Below are 20,306 nucleotides of genomic sequence, written 5' to 3'. Positions count from 1 at the left end.
GCCAAAGAGGGCATGACAAAGACAAGGAGACTTCCATGACTATCAGCTTGTACATGCTAAAAACTCATCTTGCTCGGGGTGCCAGCGACCCTAAGGCCGACCCTGGTTATGCCATAGTTTAGCAAAAGACACTGATATAATATTACCAGAATTAAAAAAGAAAAAGAAGTTTCAGGATTGATTTATTTGATTAAAACCCCTTCAAAGCTGTGCCCCGGCATGGCCACTGTCAAGTGACTGAAATAGATGAAAGATATGAGGCAGTCTATTGGCTCAATTGAGTTTACAACCCTATTTTGGTTATTCTTGTTTAAATTCATTATTATATTTTGGGATGGTCATTTTCTTTTTTTTTTGCAGAATAACCACACACACTATATACTTGTTCTTCACTTCAGCTTTATTATTATTATTATTATTATTATTGTTCAGTAGTTTTATTTTTATAACGTGCTTTCACTTCACGACCGAGCGCAGCTCTGTGTGCCTTGGGTATGTGCTGTGGTTTGCTGTGATGCTCTTATGGTTACTGTATTGAAAGTGTTTTGCGTAGGATGTGTGCAGTGCCCAGTAGTGCAATTTTCTGTATGTTATGTATATTTGTAAGTACTGGTGTTTTTGTTATGTATTTCTTTGAATATTTTTTTTATTATACCTAAGGCACCTACTATGATAGGAATTGTTTCTGTTTTTAGATTCCACATTCGAGTTACCTCTATTTCCACGTCTTTGTATTTTGAAAGTTTCTCCATATATTATTATTATTATTATTATTATTATTATTATTATTATTATTATTATTATTATCATTTTAGTGTCCTTTGTCTGAAATCTTTTGTCATACATCCTGAGACCTCTTCAATGATTCCAATGTGTCCCTCCTTGTCCTGTTTAGCCTATTCTGTCTTTCTGTAGTGTGTATCTTTATCTGCACATGTGTTTGCATCTGTGTGTGTGTGTGTGTGTGTGTGTATGTGTGTGTGTGTGTATGTGTGTGTGTGTGTGTGTGTGTGTGTCTGTGTTTAGTGTGTGTATATATGGATTTGCTTACTATACAGTTTATACCCCTGTCTTTTAGTTAGTCTTTTTTATTCATTTACACACACACATATATGTATATATATAATTATATATATACGCACCTATATATATACATGTATGTGTATATGCACATGTGCATATATGGGTATATACATATATATATGTATGCATATGTATATCTTCTAGACAACATTTGCAATAACTGTACAATTAAGTTTCTCATATGAGAATGAAATAACAATGTTAGTATGTTAGTTTTCACTGAGAGATGATAAACTGCGTAAATTTTGTCTTTGAAACCGTTATGTTGCAATACTAACAACATAATTGATAGTTATTATACTTCTAAGAAACATAACCTTACTGTTTACATAATTTAATAGAAAATGAAAGGTTCACAGGAATTGCATAGTTATAATCTTCTGCAAAATTCTGTTTGCTATGATATCTGATAAGAGATATCGTATGATGAGATATTTATGAAAATTACACTGCTACTGATGCTGCCACTTTAGTAATCTCCACCACCCTTATTTCAATAACTTCTATCTCCACAAGATAAAGCATATACATCATTATCATTATCATCACCACCACCACCAGCACCACCACCACCGCCACCACCACCACCACCACCACCACCACCATGATCATCATTGTCATTTAATATCCACTTGTCAAAACATTTACATGAGATATGATGGAATTTATTGAGACAGATATTTCTATGGCTGGATGCCTTTCCTGTCATCAACTCTCACTTGTTTTCCAAGCGAGATAATATTTCCCCATGGTCAAACATGTTTTCCCATGGAAGGTCAGAAATGGACAACCTTACTTGTATGGTAACAATACCCATTTACAACCATCATGTGATGTCTAGACAACCATCATGTGATATCTAGACATGGATACACACTAACATACAGACACACACACAAAGTTCTTTTTTTGAAATCTTGAGGCTTACATAAGTCTGTAAATAATAGCATGTAAATATTGGGTTGGAAAACCCTTTTAGATAGAAACACTTGAAGGCGCCTGTGGGACTTATTCCGTCCAAAAGGTTTTCTCAGCCTAGTATTTATGGCTTTATGCATACCTTGAGATTATAAAAACACAAAAAAAGATTATTTCATGTTCTCCCAAATGCTTATAAAATTCTGATGATGTCAACCATGTACTTATATATCGTATTGGTTTTTATCTCATATCCGAGAATTCAGTATGTTCTTTGCTGAATGCTTCCTTTATGGTGATGGTGCTGATGAGTTCTTGCATAGAAAAATCAATGTCATTGACTGCATAGCAATGTTGGTGGAGAATGAGGTTTATTTTGTTGAGCCTTTCTCTCCTGTCATTTGATTTCTTCCATTTCTCTTCTGATGGCTTTGAGATTTTTGGTTCCAATAGTGATGGAATACCACCACTTGGTACGGTCTCAGACTTGTGCTTCAAATGATTTAGACTCAATTCCAGTGACTTTCAGTGTTTATGTATATATGTATATATATATATATATATATATATATATATGTAAGTACAGACTTACTTGCAAAAAGTATATATATATATATATATATATATATATATATATATAATAGACATATGTTACAAAAACAAAATAGAAACTACATGTGGAACTGTAAGGGGAAAGTAAGAAGAAAAATAAGCGAAAATGCAAATTGGAAATCAAAAAAAGTAAAGGCTTTTTACGAAAAGTAACGATAGATATATACAATTAGATGAACTGAGATAGGAATAAAAGTAATATTTTATTACTTTTATTCCTACCTCAATTCATCTAATTGTATATGTCTATTGTTACTTCTCATAAAAAGCCTTTACTTTTTTTGATTTCCAATGTGCATTTTTACTTATTTTTCTTCTTACTCCCCCCCTATATATATATATATATATATATTGAGAAAAAAAAGACCTCACCAGAATTTTTGAAAAACATTTTTTATTCATTCATTATTATTAGCGCTTTTGTTCGTTTTCAAACTTGTCAAATAAAATTGTGAATTTGACAAGTTCGAAAATGAACAAAAGCACTAATAATAACAAACAAATAAAAAATTTTTTTCCAAAATTCTGGCGACCTTCTTTTTTCTCAATATATACTATCTGTACATCACTTCTGAGACTCTATACACACACACACATATATATATGTATATATATGTATGTATATATATATGTATATACATATATACATATATATATATATATATATATATATATATATATATATATATATATATATATATATAAATATATACATATTTATTTATTTATTTATGGGTTTCAGCCAAGTGGCTGTGGTCATGCTGGAGCACCAGCGTGATTTTCTGTCTTTATGCTTTGCTCTCTTCACGTTCCTTGCATGGCTCTTCTCCTGCACCTGATATAGTCCAATCAAGAGTTTTGGATTCAAAAGGCAGGTAAGGCTATGTAAGTGCTAAGGAAGGACCGTTCTTAGACTCACAGTTCGATAATAGTATCTCTCCTTTTCCAAAATAACTTCTCATATTGAACTCTACTATTTCCTTCTATTTAACTCTCTGATGATGAGATATCTTTTGTATCCCTGAAACAGCTGTAAGACTACCCTTCTCTTTATAAAATGTCCTAGAAATTTCATACTGTCTTCGCTTTGAACATTAGAAGCATCAGTTGTGGCGTGCAAGAGAGACGATTGCGCTGGTATGGACATGTGGTGAGAATGGAGGAGGATAGCTGCGTGAAAAAGTGCCACACCCTAACAGTTGAGGGAACCCGTGGAAGAGGTAGGCCCAGGAAGACCTGGGCTGAGGTGGTGAGGCAAGACCTTCGTACATTGGGCCTCACCGAGGCGATGACTACGGACCGAGACCTTTGGAAATGGGCTGTGCGTGAGAAGACCCGGCAAGCCAAGTAAGATCGTTGCCAGTGCCCCTGGACTGGTTCTTGTGCGGGTGGCACATGAGATGCACCATTTTGAGCGTGGCCGTTGCCAGTACCGCCTGACTGGCTCCTGTAGGATTTTCGAGCGGGGTCGTTGCCAGTGCCCCTGGACTGGCTTGTGCGGGTGGCGCATGGGGGACACCATTTCGAGCGTGGCCGTTTTCGTGCGGGTGACACGTAAAAGCACCCACTACACTCTCTGAGTGGTTGGCGTTAGGAAGGGCATCCAGCTGTAGAAACTCTGCCAAATCAGACTGGAGCCTGGTGTTGCCATCCGGTTTCACCAGTCCTCAGTCAAATCGTCCAACCCATGCTAGCATGGAAAGCGGACGTTAAACGATGATGATGATGATGATCTGGTGTATAAGAGAATTTGACATCGCTGCCCTAAACTGTGTCTCATTTCGAGCCATTGGTTCGTCTGGTATCGTGGAGAGGAAAGCGTCGAGTTTTGTCTTGAAGACCTCCGCATCCATGTCTTGCAGGTCTCTCAAATGTTTTGGCAGGGCATTGAAGAGCTGAGGTCCTCTGAAACCAAGGCTGCTGCAATATCTCGTTCTTATGTGAGATGCAGTGGACGGCACCTTTGGCACCATGCAGTGGTGTATGTATATAGGTTAAATAAAATGAGACAACAAAGCGAAGACAGTATGAAATTTCTAGGACATTTTATAAAGAGAAGGGTAGTCTTACAGCTGTTTCAGGGATACAAAAGATATCTCATCATCAGAGAGTTAAATAGAAGGAAATAGTAGAGTTCAATATGAGAAGTTATTTTGGAAAAGGAGAGATACTATTATCGAACTGTGAGTCTAAGAACGGTCCTTCCTTAGCACTTACATAGCCTTACCTGCCTTTTGAATCTCTGCATACAAAAACCTCTCATATTATATATATATATATATATATATATATATATATATATATATATATATATATATAAATATATATACATATATATATATATGTGTATATATATACATGCATATATATATACATACATATATATATACATACACATATATATATATGTATATATATATATATATATATATATATATACATACATATCTATATATATATACATACATACATAAATATATATATATACAAGCATATGTATATATATATACATACATATATGTACATACATACATATATATATATACATATATATATGCACATGAGCTTCTTTCAGTTTCTCTACTAAATCCACTCACAAGGCTTTGATTGGCCCAGGGCTATAGTAGATGATACTTGCTCAAGATGCTGCATAGTGGGACTGAACCCAAGACTACATGGTTGAGAAGCAAGCCTGTTAACCACACATCCATGCCTGTGCCTATACCATAGGAATAATTCAAATTTCATTGTTTTCACACTCTCTGTGTAGTCTAAATCTTAGTATGGCTTCCAAGCTGGTTATGATTACATGTGACATTAAATTTTGAGTGGTAGACTTCATTTGTTATGCAGTTTAATACAGACAACACAGTTTGACAGTTTTCCAATAGTTAATTGCTGTGTAAATTAACCTTCTCACTCATGGGATTTATCTGTACTACAGCTTTTGATAAACTAATGGTTGATATAGAAGTGGTTGACAAATTCAATTTATAGCTCATTTTAGCACACAGTAATGGAAGTTCATTTTAGGTCTGAACTAAAAAACAGATGTTAAAGGGTTAACTGTTTGGCTAGCACCTAAACTGGCTATATCTGGCCAAATTATTCTACATGCTTTATGTTCAAACTGGCCAGATCCAGCCAACAATATCATTCTAAAAATAAATAGTCACATCGTCAAAATCTTGAAGCAACAAGATAATGTGGCCGTGTGGTAAGTAGCTTGCTTACCAACCACATGGTCCCAGGTTCAGTCTCACTGCATGGCACCTTGGGCAAGTGTCTTCTACTATAGCCCCGGGCCGACCAAAGTCTTGTGAGTGGATTTGGTAGACGGAAACTGGAAGAAGCCTGTCGTATATGTATATATATATATATATATATATATATATATGTATGTATGTGTGTGTATATGTTTTTTTTGTCCGTCCAGCATCGCTTGACAACCAATGCTAGTGTGTTTGTGTCCCCGTAACTTAGCGGTTTGGCAAAAGAGACAGATAGAATAAGTACTAGGCTTACAAAGAATAAGCTCTAGGGTCGATTTGCTCGACTATAAAGGCGGTGCTCCAGCATGGCCGCAGTCAAATGACTGAAACAAGTAAAAGAGTAAAAGACTATGTAAAAAGCATCCTTCAAAATTTGGGCCTCATGGAGGTAGTGACAAGTGACTGAGACCTTTGGCAACATACCATTCTCAGGAATACCTGTTCAGCCAAGTGAGATTACAGTTTTGACCGATGCTGGTGTTTCGTAACTGACACCTGTGCCAGTGACACATAAAAATCACCCACTACACTCTTGAAGTGGTTGGTGTTGGGAAGGGCTTCCAACTGTAGAAACCATGCCAAATCAGATTGGAACCTGGTGCAGCTTATCATTCAAACGCAGCTTATCATTCAAACCATCCAACCCATGCCAGTATGGAAAACGGATGTTAAATGATGATGATGATGATGATGAGATGATTAAATAAATATTGAATTTGAGAGAATTTTCTGAATGCAAATGGGTCAATAGTTTCAATGATTGTTGCTCAGTCCTTGGATGCCTTTAGTGACATCAGCTCTGTTGCAAGCATTTGAGACCTGTCTCTGGTTGGCAAATAACCTAATTCCTCTCTCCAGGTAGTCTCAAATGCCCTATAAAAGATCATGGTATAGATAATTATCATCATCATCATCAGTTTCATGTCCACTTTTCCATGCTTGCATGGTTTGGACAGGGGGTTTATTGATGCAGATTTCCTAAGGACGGATACCCTTCTTGTCATCAACTCTTACCTGTTTCCAATGGCCAGGCATGTTTTTGTAAAATATTGCAAATGAATGACACTGCTTGTATGGCAGTAACACTTATTTACAGCTATCATGCAATGTCAAGGCAAGGAGCGAAAAACACTCACATACATACATACATGCATGCGTAGAAGAGCATAGGCTTGAAACGTTAAAAAAGACTTTTTCAATTCCCGAGCGTTATACTAATACATCTATTTGTTTTCAACACCACCTGTCTTTGTCTGTTGTTTCTTTTGTAAATTCTCTCTATGCATACATGCAAACATACATGCATGCATACATACATACATACATACATACATACATATACCTTCATATAAATCATCATCATCATTTCATTGTCATTCCATCATCATTTAACATCCGTTTTCCATGCTGACATTGGATGGATGGTTTGACAGGAGCTGGAAAGGCCTGGGGCCACACTTAGCTCCCTTGTTTGTTTTTGTATGGCTTTTATGGCTGGATGCTCTTCCTAAAGCTAACCACTTTACAGAGTAAACTGGGTGCTTTGTACATAGCAACACCACTGACAAGATCACCAATTAGCCTGTAAGACAAAATTACCTGAGCTGGGAGGAGGGAATACTAATTAATGAGGGAGGTGGTGTCTTTGTGTCTGTGTTTGTCCTCCACCACTGCTTGACAACCAGCGTTGGTGTATTTATATCCCTGTAACTCAGCAGTTTGGCAAAAGAGGCTGATCAATTAAGTCCCGAGCTTAGCAAAAAGCTCAGTACTGAGATTGATTCATTCAACTAAAACAAATTGTTCAAGATGGTGCTCCAGCATGGCCACAGTCTAATGACTGAAACAAGCAAAAGAATAAAGGAACAGCAAAAGAATAAAGTAAAACTTCAACCAGGTTTGAATCATCCTGGACAGATTTGAAGTACCTCCTGGAGTTTATCATTACTCCAAACAGGTGGCAAATTTCAGAAATTACAGATGGTGAATTAACAGAAACTAACCTTTGATAGTTCAGGCATATATTCTTGGTAGATATTACGTATTAACATGTCCAAGGTTCGCTCCCGCTTCTGAGCAAATAATCGGTTGTTAACAGCTGCCTTTTCCCCATTGATTACTAGAATGTAAAGTAAAATATTATTTCAGAAAACTTTAAATAGAATATAGCTCAGGGAATATTTAGGAAAACTGAAAAGAAAAAAAGTATTTTGCTTTGTGTGTGTGTTTATTATTATTTATTGCATATAATGAGGATGAATAATAAAATTCATATTTGAATGTTTCAATATAAAATTTTAAAAATATTTGGCTAATTAATAAGCAGGAAATTTATTGGAGCTTAAAAAAAAAAAAATAAAAGGATTGATATTTCATCTAAAATATTCTAGAAAACATGGAATTAAATCCCAATAGAAAATAATGGTATGTGCTGAAAATCCTTTTGATTTGGAGAAAAATGTTTGTGTAATCAAATTTGTAAAACATCCCTGCATCAAAAAGAGGAAGTTTAACAGCTTTTAGTATTTGAAATTATATTTTATGTAACTATTGATTTTTAATAATGTAACAATGATAATCACAGAAAATAAGCAACAATTGTGTGCATTGTTATCATTGGACAAGTCTACATCAACTCTGATCAAAGCTAATCTACGATAAAGATACAACTGATGAAACACAATGTTTCATTGGCAATTCTCGCCATGGCTATTTCATCTTTATTGTTGAGCTTACTATTCCAATATGTTAGATTTACAATACATGACTCATTTTTTTTTTTGTTTCTTAAAGGTGGTGATGGTGAATTAGTTGGGGAGGGTATTACGATGCTACATTAAGCAAATATGCAGAAGTTCCCTTGTCTGGTTCATGTGTCTTAAGTGAGGAGAAAGAAGCTATGGTGAGAATCCTCATCACTGCCATTGTTGCTGTTGTTGTCACTGTTGTCACCATCGCCACTGCTGCTGCTATCATCTTCATCATCATCATCCACCACCACCACCACCACCACCACCACCACCGCCACCACCACCGCCGCCACCACCGCCGCCACTGCCACTGCTGCCACCGCCACTGCTGCCGCCACCACTGCTGTCGCTGCCAGTGCTGCCACCACCACTGCTGCTGCAGCCACTGCTGCCGATGCCACTGCTGCTGCCGCCGCCATCACCGACGGTAACACCACCACCACCACCGTCATCATCATGTCTGCTTTTTCATACTTGCATGGACTGGACAAATTATTCTCAGTGCAGAGTCTTGCCATTTGCTTCATCCCTTTGTTATCTCTTTTGAAAGGTTCAGCATCCTGAGATCAGCTTTCGCCACTTCTACCCATATCTTCCTTAGTCTTCTTCTTCTTCTGCAGTTTTCTTTGCACTTGGGATCTCCTGGCATCGCTTTACCCATCTATTATCATCCATGTGCATCCACATGTCCAAACCAATACAATCTTCACTCATATAAACAACAATTAATTCCTCTTCAACCTAGTTAACCTCTGAACTTATCTGTACCATGTTGTTTATGTGGAGCATGCTGGTGTCATTTGTCTCCAACCTTTAGACATCCTCTACATTAAATCATGTTTTGAAGTTTATTTCGTTTATTTATTTGTTAATTCAAGAAAGTGGGTCAACAGTAATTTTATTGACTTCTAAATTATTAGAAAGGAAATAAAGTTATAAAGAGTCAACAAAACAATGATTTTGCAATAACAACTTTAATGTCTACCGTAAATTGCCTTTAGATGGTAGAATATTTGTTGGCCTTGTTTTGCCAATCACTTGTAATCCAGCACATTGATTTGGTAATGCAGTTACAGAATTTAGAATGAGAATTCCATTGACACAAAGTTGATACTGCCATTCAGAGAATAAAGAGCAATTTACCTGAGGTGATAAAAGAAGACAATCTGGTTTAAACCAGAACCATTAATTCTACCTTGCAACTCTCTGATTCTATTATGATACAATGAGCTATTAGAGCAGTGAATAATTTGCCTTGATGCAAAGCTGTTTGTTTATTTCATTGAGGTGGTGGGGCACTATTGTGTATTCTATTTTCAAATATCTGGCTTTTTTTTGTTAACGGTGAATATTCATAGAACATATTGGTATATGAAGTGATAGAAATAAACCTATTTATGAATATTTTTTTAAAGATTAAATATGAATGAAAATATAATAATGTAGGAAGCTTCATTTTGAAATAATAAAAAAAAAATCCCCAAAAACAATGAATACTTACATTTAACTAAAAGGAAGTCACGGAATTCTTTATGGTTTGTGAAAATGGGAGGTGAAGGTAATACAGGTCCAAATAATGGAACAGACTCTTCAGAGAATACAGAAAGTCTACAAAATAAAAGAAATATATATTTTTTATAGTTGAAAGTTTTAATCTCTTTCTATTTTAATCCTTTCTTTCTATTATTGTTTCCTAACCATTTTCCAATCAATTTTACAATACATTTAACATCAACAATCACTTTTAATGGCCTTTGCAAAATAAAGGGCGCCAGTAACATTGCCTAAAGTTAATGATACCATCAGAAAGTGCCATAACTAAAGTAAAATATAATTAACTATTTGAAAACATTGTTGACCACAGTTATGATAGTTAACACTTTCCAAAGAGTTTATCTATATCTATAAAACTCAAAATGTCTGTGTGTGTGTATATGTGTATACTTTTTATGTATTTCCACATTTTTCATCCGATTTTGATGAAATTTTTTTTATTAAATGGCAAATTTACTCAGACAGGTCACTGCTGCATTATCGTTGCCTAGAGATACCCTGATTCGAGGAGAAAAATCGATAAAACTGAAGGGATCCCCACTTTTTGCAAAATAAATGGCAAGAGTTGCATGCAAGAAAAGTTTTTACAGGAACGTCCAATTTTTATAATTTTGGTGTCAAAAGGACCGTCATGTTGCGACATTTTAGATAAATATCTTGGCTCTGCCTTGGGGCCTCTGATTCCCAAGAAAATTGCAGAAAACTTTGAAAAAAATAGATTTTTCGCACTTTTGCAAAGTTACATATATATACATATACATACATATATACAAACATGCATACATATATATATATGTATGTATATGCAGACACACACATACCAATCTTCCAAACAGTTACCATGTACCAATTTGAGTAACAAAGATTTAGAGTGTTTGGAACAATAGTAGAATACACTTGCTTAAGGTGTCATGCAATGGAATTGAGCCTGAAACTATGTGATTGCAAAAGTGGACTTATTAATCACAGGACCATTTCTGCAGTTAGAATTCCTTCAAATTAAAATTTGCCTGTTTAGTTTGTTTATGAGAGGAAACGTGTTAGTATTTTAATTGACTTCTAAATCATCAAAAATGAAATAAAAGTAATAAAGTTCCAACATAGCAAAACGATTTTATAATAATGTTTTTAATGACTCATAAATTGAAATTACTGAATAACGGAATATTTATGATACCATACCCATCCTCTGCTGACAAGTGGCAATATCCATGTTGTTTGTATATTAACAACAATATTAAAAAAGAACATAAAGTTGTCAGATCATTAAGGATGCAGCAGCTGACAATTTGTGCTCCTCTGAACACATGTTTACACTGTCATGCTGCAGTCTATGTAATTCAACACCACATGTTCAGATGGTGTAGTGTGGCTCTAGGCTTGACCAAGGAATGGTTTTACCCTTTTGATACCAAATCATCTGAGACCACCTTTGGTTCTATAAAGCAAATTTCCTGCTTTGGCCCTTTTGATACCAACCCACTTGAGACCACCCTTGGTTCTACAATACAAACTTTCTATTTTAAAGTGATCTAAATTAAAATCTTTCATTAAAATTTCATGTTAATTTATGCTGCAAACACCAACTTAAAAATGACAAAGCTATTTTACTAAATTCTTCATTATTTTAAAACTAACTGAAGCAAAGGCTATTTATTTCAAAAAAATATTGGCAACAGAAGGGTTAAGATGAACTAAATAAAGGCCTTCCATCAACATTTCATATTGACTTATGTTCCAAACACTAGCATAATGATGGTTTCAAATTTTGGCGCAAGACCAGAAATTTTAGGAGGAAGCAAGGTTAGTTGATTATTCTGACCCTAACGCTCAACTGGTACTTATTTTATTGATCCTGAAAGGATGAAAGGCAAAGTTGATCCAAGCAGACTTTAGCTTCAAAATTTATTGAAACAAAGGCAGTGTATTTCAAGGGAAATACAGTAATGAAATGGTCACCAAGCTTAGTCATTTGGCAAACTACCTGCATGTTATAGGGCTGTCTGATTAGAACTTTTCTGGAGCTGGACAATAACATGTGTTCATCTTCTCTATGAAGCTAGAACAATTAAGAATTTAGTGCATTGTTCATAGCCAGCAAGAAAAAAATTCTGTCTCTTATCTACTTGGCCATTGCTTTTCTAAGGATGACCTAAATTTGAGATTAAATGGTTATTCCAATAATGGTGTTAAATATCTATTACAAAAAAGGAAAAAAAAAAAAAATGGTGTTTTCTGCAAGTCATGTTGCTTCAATAAACTTGTCATATGTCAACAAGAAATAGTTTCAAAAATAATATTCCTTCTCAACAAAAGATAGCTTGGTATATAAAACTGATTTCTGCAGTTAAGTGTAATGAAATTTTGAGTGGATATATCTGATTTCCACAGCAAAAGAGTAAGTTATAAATCAATGGCTTCCATTCACATGAAAAAAATATATTGATACATAAATATATGGGTTTGATTTCTTATTGTTTTAATTTCACTGGATACTAAATTTGATGTTTAACCCCATGTATCAACCCTCATGGAATGGACAAACTCATGATCAAAAGCCATTCAAATTATAATCATGCTTTCATTTCTTCAGGGGTAGTGAACCTTGGACAACATTATCCAATGTGCTTTTTTTTTATAAGACAGACAAGTGTTGGAATTTTAGGGAGATATGAATATTATTTTTTGTAGATCAAACAATCATGTAGAGGATCTCTCATTAAGTAAGGTACGAGCATGACACAATCTCATTTACCCTGATCCTTCATCTATAAATTTTAAATCTTGAATTTATGAAAGAAATTTATATCTCTTACATATTGGTTTCAAATTTTGGTACAAGACCAGTAGTTTTGTAGGGAAGGGCTAAGTCAATTAAACCAACCTCAGTGCTCAACTGGTTCTTATTTTATTAACCCTGAAAGGATGAAGGGCAAAGTTGACCTCAGCAGAATTTGAACTCAAAACACAAAGACAGGTGAAATACCATTAAGCATTTTGCTTGGTGTGCTAATGATTCTGCTAGCTCGCCACATCGATATCTCTTACACATTGCAATAATATTTCATAACCATTAATTCTTTCTAATTTTAGCATAAGCCATCAATTTGAAGAGAGGAAGAAGTTAATTACATTAACCCCAGCACTCAACTGGGGTTAATTGACTCTGAAAGAATGAAAGGCAAAGTTGACCTTGGTGGAATTTGAACTCAGAACAGAAAGAGCCAGAAGAAATGTCACTAAGTGTTTCACCCAAATGTAGTAATGATTCTGTCAGCTTGCGGCCTTATCTAAAAACCATTAATAACTGTGATTTCTAACTTTACCATGTAACAGAGAGGATTTAACAAACTGTAAATTTTTGGTTTAAAGATAAACCAATAATAAATCAGTTTTAACATATGCATAAGGCCAGAAATCTGGAGGAAGGGGTTAGTTGATTGCACTGACTCTAGTACTTAACTGGTACTTTATTTTATTGACACCAGAAGGATGAAAGGCAAAGTTGACCTCGACAGGGTTTGAATTCAGTACATAAAGTGTCAGAATAAATACTGCAAAGCATTTTTCCCATAGCTCTAACAATTCTGCCAGTTTGTTACCCTTGAGAGGCCAATAATTAATAAGAAAACAACATATTACATGCTGCTGGAAGTAATTTGATAATTATCCTAATTATTAAGAATTGTTTAGTAATTAACATATCACATATATAACAATCAAGAAACATAATTCGAGTGCAATTATATATATATATATATATATATATATATATATATATATATATATATATATATATATGTGTGTGTGTGTGTGTGTGTGTGTGTGTGTGTATTAATATATGTAAGAATTAAGTTATTTATGATTAATTTACAAAATTAAGTTACTAAAAATAAACATATGTGGTATGGAGATCTTTCTTACTGGTAGAAGAGAAAGTTTTAGCAAAGTTCACATTCACATATATAATGTAAAAGCACTAGTGGTGCCAAAGAAGGATAGACTGCCTCAGATGGCATCTTATTTTGTTGGGGAAGGATTGAGCTATTTTGTAGGAGGTGATGGTGGTGGCAAACACAAAGACCACCCTGGGTGGCAAAGCTCTACTTACACTGTGGTATTGAAGTTCTAGTATCTATTCTAACAGGGATCGTTTTTTGTTATGTTTTAGAAGAGAAAGGACAGGGCAGTTCCCATTATCTTTTCCAAGAGCTACAAGAATGGTGGGAGGCAAGAAAGACCCTATGTCCCTTTTGAAGGGACTCTGAGTTTAGTGGAAGGCAATGAGGAAAAGATCCTCAGATAATAATACTTAAATATATGCATATATGCCAACAAGATGAAGGCTTCTTCACCGATGGGATTCAAGCACTGCAACAATGGAAGAAGGTTGTGGACTGCAAGGGGGACTATGTTAAAAAGTAAACCTCACTTGGTCACATTCCATGAGAGTAACCTATGAAATCAGCTGACCCTCGTGTGTGTGCGTGTGTGTGCGTGTGTGTGTGTGTGTGTGTGTGTGTGTGTGTGTGTGTGTGTGTGTGTGTGTGTGTGTTAAATCTAAAGCATAAAGTTCCTATATACACATAATATAGAAGTTTGTGCTGCAAAATAGCTGAGACAAAAGAATGGTACCAAATATTAAAATTATTAATACAAAAAGGAAAGAAAAGAAAGAAGAAAATTATTTGAATATATGGAAATTTATAGAAATATATAGGTATATATAGAAATATAAGAAATATATAAGAATATTGTTCAATTACTTAAATGCATCTTGCTCCTTGTTGTACATTACAACTGCATAAATATCTGAGAGCAAAAGTTGAGGAAAACATACAAAAATAATAACTGTTATTTTAACCCTTTAATATTCAGATTACTCAGTCAAATGTAATGTTTATTTATTCATATTGTTTTGAATTAATCATGCATTGTCTTATAGCTTAGAATGATATTGTAGGGTAGATGTGAGAGGCCAGATCTGGCTGGTTTAAACATAAAGCCAGTGAGAGAATATCTGTGTCAGCATTGGTGTGGGTGCTGGTGCCATGTAAAAAGCATTCTTTACACTCTGTAAAGTGGTTGGCATTAGGAAGGGCATCCAGCTGTAGAAACCAAGCCAAAACAGACTATGGAACTTGGTGCATCCCCCTGGCCTTGCCGATTCCTGTCAAGCCATCCAACCTATGCCAGCAAGGAAAACAAACATTAAATGCTGATGATGATGACTAATTTAAATACTAAAGAGTTCAATTAACAAGCTTCATCACTGGTCCAATTAAAGTGTTAAGAACAAAAGTAATTTGTCATAGAAAGTCTGTTTTCTTTAGTTGCTGTTGTTGGTGAAGATGCATGGATCAGTGGTTAGGGCATTGGGCTCACAATCATGAAGTGGTGAGTTCAATTCCCTGACCCAGGCTGTGTGTTGTGTCCTTGAGCAAGACATTTTATTTCACATTGTTCAGTTTATTCAGCGGTAAAAATGAGTTGTGACATTATTGGTGCCATGCTGTATTGGCCTTTGCCTTTCCCTTGGATAACGTCAGCAGCGTGAAGAGGGAAAGTTGGTATGCATGGGTGACTTCTGGTCTTCCATAAACAACCTTGCCTGGACTTGTGCCTCGGAGAGCAACTTTCGAGGTCATCCCATGGTCATTCATGACAAAAGGGGATCTTTACCCCGTTATTGTTGATGGTTGGCCAACCTAAATAAGCTCTGATTGTGCAGAACTATAATCAAAAGCATTCTGGTTGTGATGTAAAAGGCCAGAAATTTATGGCAAAGGGGAAAAATTGATTATATCAACCCAGTTTTTGGCAGGTATTTCAATTACTGTACCTTGCCCACCACCACTCAAAAAGATTAGGGGGCAGAGTTGATTTTAGCAGAATTGGAATTCAAAAAGATAAAGAGCCAGAACAAATACCACAAGGCATTTTGCTCAATATTCTATCATATTTTCTAACATATAAGTTGGATTCTTCTGACTAAAATTTACAGCCAAAACATGTTGGTTGACTTGATGAATTTGGAAGGACCAAAAATTCCATGTAAAATGCAGAAGGATTTGAAAAGATAGTGTCAATGTTTGAATGTTTACGCTATATACTATGTTCACTTGTTTGTTGGAAAATACAGTATGTCTTTTACTTTTTTTCTAATGCTAACCAGATGTGATTCAAAGGCAATTTAGTTGCTATATCTAGCATAGCCATGACCACACAAAGTGATGTGTAACAAATGTCTTTGGAGCCTTGTTTTGGGTGGGAGATTTTCAAGGGGAGTAGTTGTTGTTTTTCATGCTAAATTTACTAAAATGGAGTAGGCAATGAACAGACAAATAAACACATGATGGGAAAAAAATTCCTTGCTGGTACCAACTTCAGATGAGTTGCAGTGAACTTATGTACTATATAGAAGCAATTGTCTTTCTATTTATTCTTATTATTTTGATGATGATGATGAATTTTAAATTAATGAATATTACAGATGGCATTAAAAGGATACGAGTAAAATGAGTCTTCATCATATTAGGCTTGAATACGGGCGGTTTTTCGAAATCACAGTCAAAATAAACAATATTAACAATGTCATTACCAATATGTCGTTTTCTCTCAACCTGTGAAGTAAATGAAAAGACAAATATGAGAAATAAGGCAATTTTTCTAATTTTAGATAAACCTTATTGTATGTATGTGAGTATGTGTTTGTATAAATGTATGTGGGTGTGTCTGTACAATTGCTTTTCATTGTCATCACTGTTTCAACATGTGTTTCTCTGGATAAGTATGGGTTAGACAGGTCTACTGTATACAATATCACCAATCACCTATGTCTTTAGTCACCCAGTATCTTGACATCTGATTTGATCACTCCTTCAGATGTACTTTTTTTATTCACATGTAGTGACTCTGTTCAACCACTGAATAATGATTTCACAGTTTTTTTTTTATAATCTAATCATAATTTTTTTGCCTAACATACTCTAGTAGTCTGTGAGCCATTTTTAGTTATTTAAACAAATCATGTGACTGGATTTTGGTTCAATTTGCTCTACACCAAACAAGTTTAGTGGTTCAGCTTTTCAGCATCTTTTCATGCAGATGCTAAGAATCCACAATGCAAAACTTAAACAAAACTCTTTTTGCTGTGCCAATACATGTTATGCTGAATGAGGTATCTTTTGGAAATGTTTGTATGTACCAGTTGAAAAACACATGCATTATCTATGTCTATCGTTACTGATATTAAGTAGCTGTTTGTAAACATATTGACTTCACAGACAAAGACCTATGTATGTATATTTTCTATAAGACATTCTACAACACTTTGTGCAACTGATTTTGTAAAATAAACAAAAATATATGTATACTTATTTATACAACACATTATTTAATTGACATTGTAAAACATGAAAATATCTATGTAAATTTACAAACACATTTATGTAAACTTTGTCATGATCAATCATATAAACTATAACCTGTACATTCTATGTCTGAATTTTGTTCTCTTTTAACCTTCATACACAAACCATATGCTGTGTAATTACTATTGCATTTTTCTACCAAAAAGATTGGAAGAGGTCTTTTTGTTGCTATGTTGTCCACAAAGGAAAAATATATATAATACATCATTGTTATCCCTAGAGGCAATCTTGTTTAATTTCCTTCACATATTAATACAACTAACTCTCTTGTATACATAAGTTGATGCCTTTACTATTTAGCCATTTAATCACCTTGTTTGTTCTGTCTTTTATGAAGATTAATGTTATACATTCAATGGATCATATGCACTTTATTTCTTTCCACCATAACAGAATTTCTATATTTAGTACTTGTTTTACAACCATATAGCTTTGCATTTCCTATGCATCTTCATCCACCATACAAAGCAAGAAGCCCTTTTGTTGCTTAGCCTCAAATTAGACCTGATTAAGTACAACTATTATCAAAAGTTTTGTAACTGATCATTCTGTATTTTACCCTTCTAGGCATAATATATTCCAGAGTTGATTATCTAATGTGTAGTGAGATTTTGGGGTATTTGGCTACTACAAAGAGTCTTTGTATATTTATCTTCTGTCTTATTATGTATTCATCTATGCATGTATTTGTGTTAGTGTGTGTGTGCATGTGTGTGTATGTACATGCATGTACACACATATATGCACACACACACACATGTACACACACACTGATGATAATGACGTGAATGATGATTACACCACCTATTCAAACATTTCGTTTGAAAAAACCTCAAGAGGCAAGATTTGAGGTCAGAGTCAACCCAAATATAAAATGAATTTGACTCTACCATTCAGTATTGAATCCTATCTTCAACACACACACATGCACGTGCACACACACGTACATACATACATACATACGTACATGCATACATACATACATAGAAAAATACTCTGTTGATGTTGTTGAAATTCCAATGAAGGAGCTTTGGATCTAGGTTAGAAACTGGCCCTTTCTCTATTGGAAAGAAATCTTGAAATAAAACTGAATAATGACTTACATACACTAACACAAAAAGATGCTGTTGTTTCCTTTTATTAACTTAAACCAATAACCAAAAGTAACAGAAAAAAAATTCTCATTATAGAATACAAATTCTATTTTGTAATGAACAATTTTAATAATTGTTACGAACCTGCTGCCTGTTGTCTGGGGAGTATGGAAGTAAGGTGGATACGTGAAACATAATTTCATGGCCTTCGTAGATGACATATCTTGATTCTGTTCCTGTGCTGTCAGCTGGAATATGACAATAGCATTGAGGATAACATTGTAAGAAGTCACCCAACTTATAAAATCAAAATCGAAAATATTAAAAAAACAAACATTATCATACTAAACAAAGGAAATAATTTATATATCATTAACACAAGTGCACACACATACACATGTGCGCACATACACACACACACATCTATCTATCAGACAGTAAAAAGTAACCAACGTTTTGAAACAGGAAATTCATCACAATATATTTCACCAATGTGGAAATTTTATTCATCAAAGTAAGTACCATTACAATCAACACATTTTTGCCAACAAGTTACAAGTTTGTTTATTCCAGTAACATAAAAATTTGGTGTTCTGGAGCTGATGAAATCTTTGAATGCATTTTCAGCATTGATCTGATTTTTTAACTCCTTCTCTTGCAGGAAACCATCAAGGTGCTTGAAAAAGGGGTAGTTGCAGGAAAAAGGCCTTGGGAATAAGCTGGGTGGGGAAGAACTTCATAGCCAAGTTCCCTCAACTCCTGGAGTGTCATTAGTAAAAAGTGTGGTCAAGCACTATCATGAAGAATGATTGGCCCTATTCTGTAGACCAATCTAGGATGGAAGAGTAGCAGATTTTGATTCATTTTGGCAATTTCATGGCAATATGTTTCTGCAGTAATAGTTTTTCCAGGTTTTAAGAAGTTATAGTGAATGAGTCCGCAGTACACCACCAAACAGTCACCATAACCTTCTTTTTGAAGAACTCGGATTTAGGGAAGGTTTTTGGTGCTTCATTTTGGTCCAACCACTGTGAAGAACATTTCTTATTATTGTACAGAATCCACTTTCCATCACAAGTTACAATGCAGTTGAGAAATAGATTGCTCTGGTTATGGAGAAGAAGTGATGAACAAATTTCATATCTGTGCATTTTCTGATTTTCATTAAAATCGTGTGGTACCCATTTATTGAGCTTTTTTGATTTTCCAATTGCATGCAAATGTTTGCAGGCAGTTTTCTGGCTAACTTGAAGTTCTTTTGCCAGTTCTCAAGTGGTTTTATGTGGATCTTTCTCAATGATGATCTTTAATTGACTGTCATTGATGACAGATGGGTGTCCATGATCTTCAAGGCACAGGTCCCCACTGTGAAATTGTTTAAACCATGTTGAGTTGACCACTCACTGATCATTTCCTCATCAAATTTTCGTTGATGTCATGAGCAGTTTCAGCTGCTTTATGTCCTTTTTTGAAGTTGAAGAGCAAAACTGCTTGAATATCGCACTTTGATAGTTCTGTTTCAGATGATTGTAACAATGGTGAAAAAAATAACAATGTTAATTTATTAATGCATTTGGGCAAGTCTATGTG

At 34.8% G+C, this 20,306-nt stretch overlaps 1 protein-coding gene across 26 annotated transcripts in view; it reads right to left on the bottom strand.

Annotated features, from left to right (window-relative positions):
- Positions 1-20,306, bottom strand: part of LOC106884224 (GTPase-activating Rap/Ran-GAP domain-like protein 3) — a 1,447,782-nt gene that overhangs the window by 66,164 nt on the left and 1,361,312 nt on the right. For all 26 annotated transcript variants that reach the window (XM_089343952.1, XM_089343984.1, XM_089343968.1 and 23 more), the window contains 5 exons: positions 18,861-18,964; positions 16,701-16,812; positions 14,956-15,001; positions 10,137-10,243; positions 7,889-8,004 (listed from right to left, as the gene is read on the bottom strand). In XM_089343952.1, the coding sequence (XP_089200078.1) occupies positions 7,889-8,004; positions 10,137-10,243; positions 14,956-15,001; positions 16,701-16,812; positions 18,861-18,964 (485 nt within the window). The remainder of the gene's footprint in view (positions 1-7,888; positions 8,005-10,136; positions 10,244-14,955; positions 15,002-16,700; positions 16,813-18,860; positions 18,965-20,306) is intronic.

The sequence above is a fragment of the Octopus bimaculoides genome, chromosome 2 (assembly GCF_046866305.1).
Source record: "Octopus bimaculoides isolate indiv1 chromosome 2, ASM4686630v1, whole genome shotgun sequence".
Taxonomy (NCBI): Eukaryota; Metazoa; Mollusca; class Cephalopoda; order Octopoda; family Octopodidae; genus Octopus; species Octopus bimaculoides.
The sequence above is the reverse complement of the archived record's forward strand: the minus strand, read 5'-3'. Positions and strand labels throughout refer to the sequence as shown.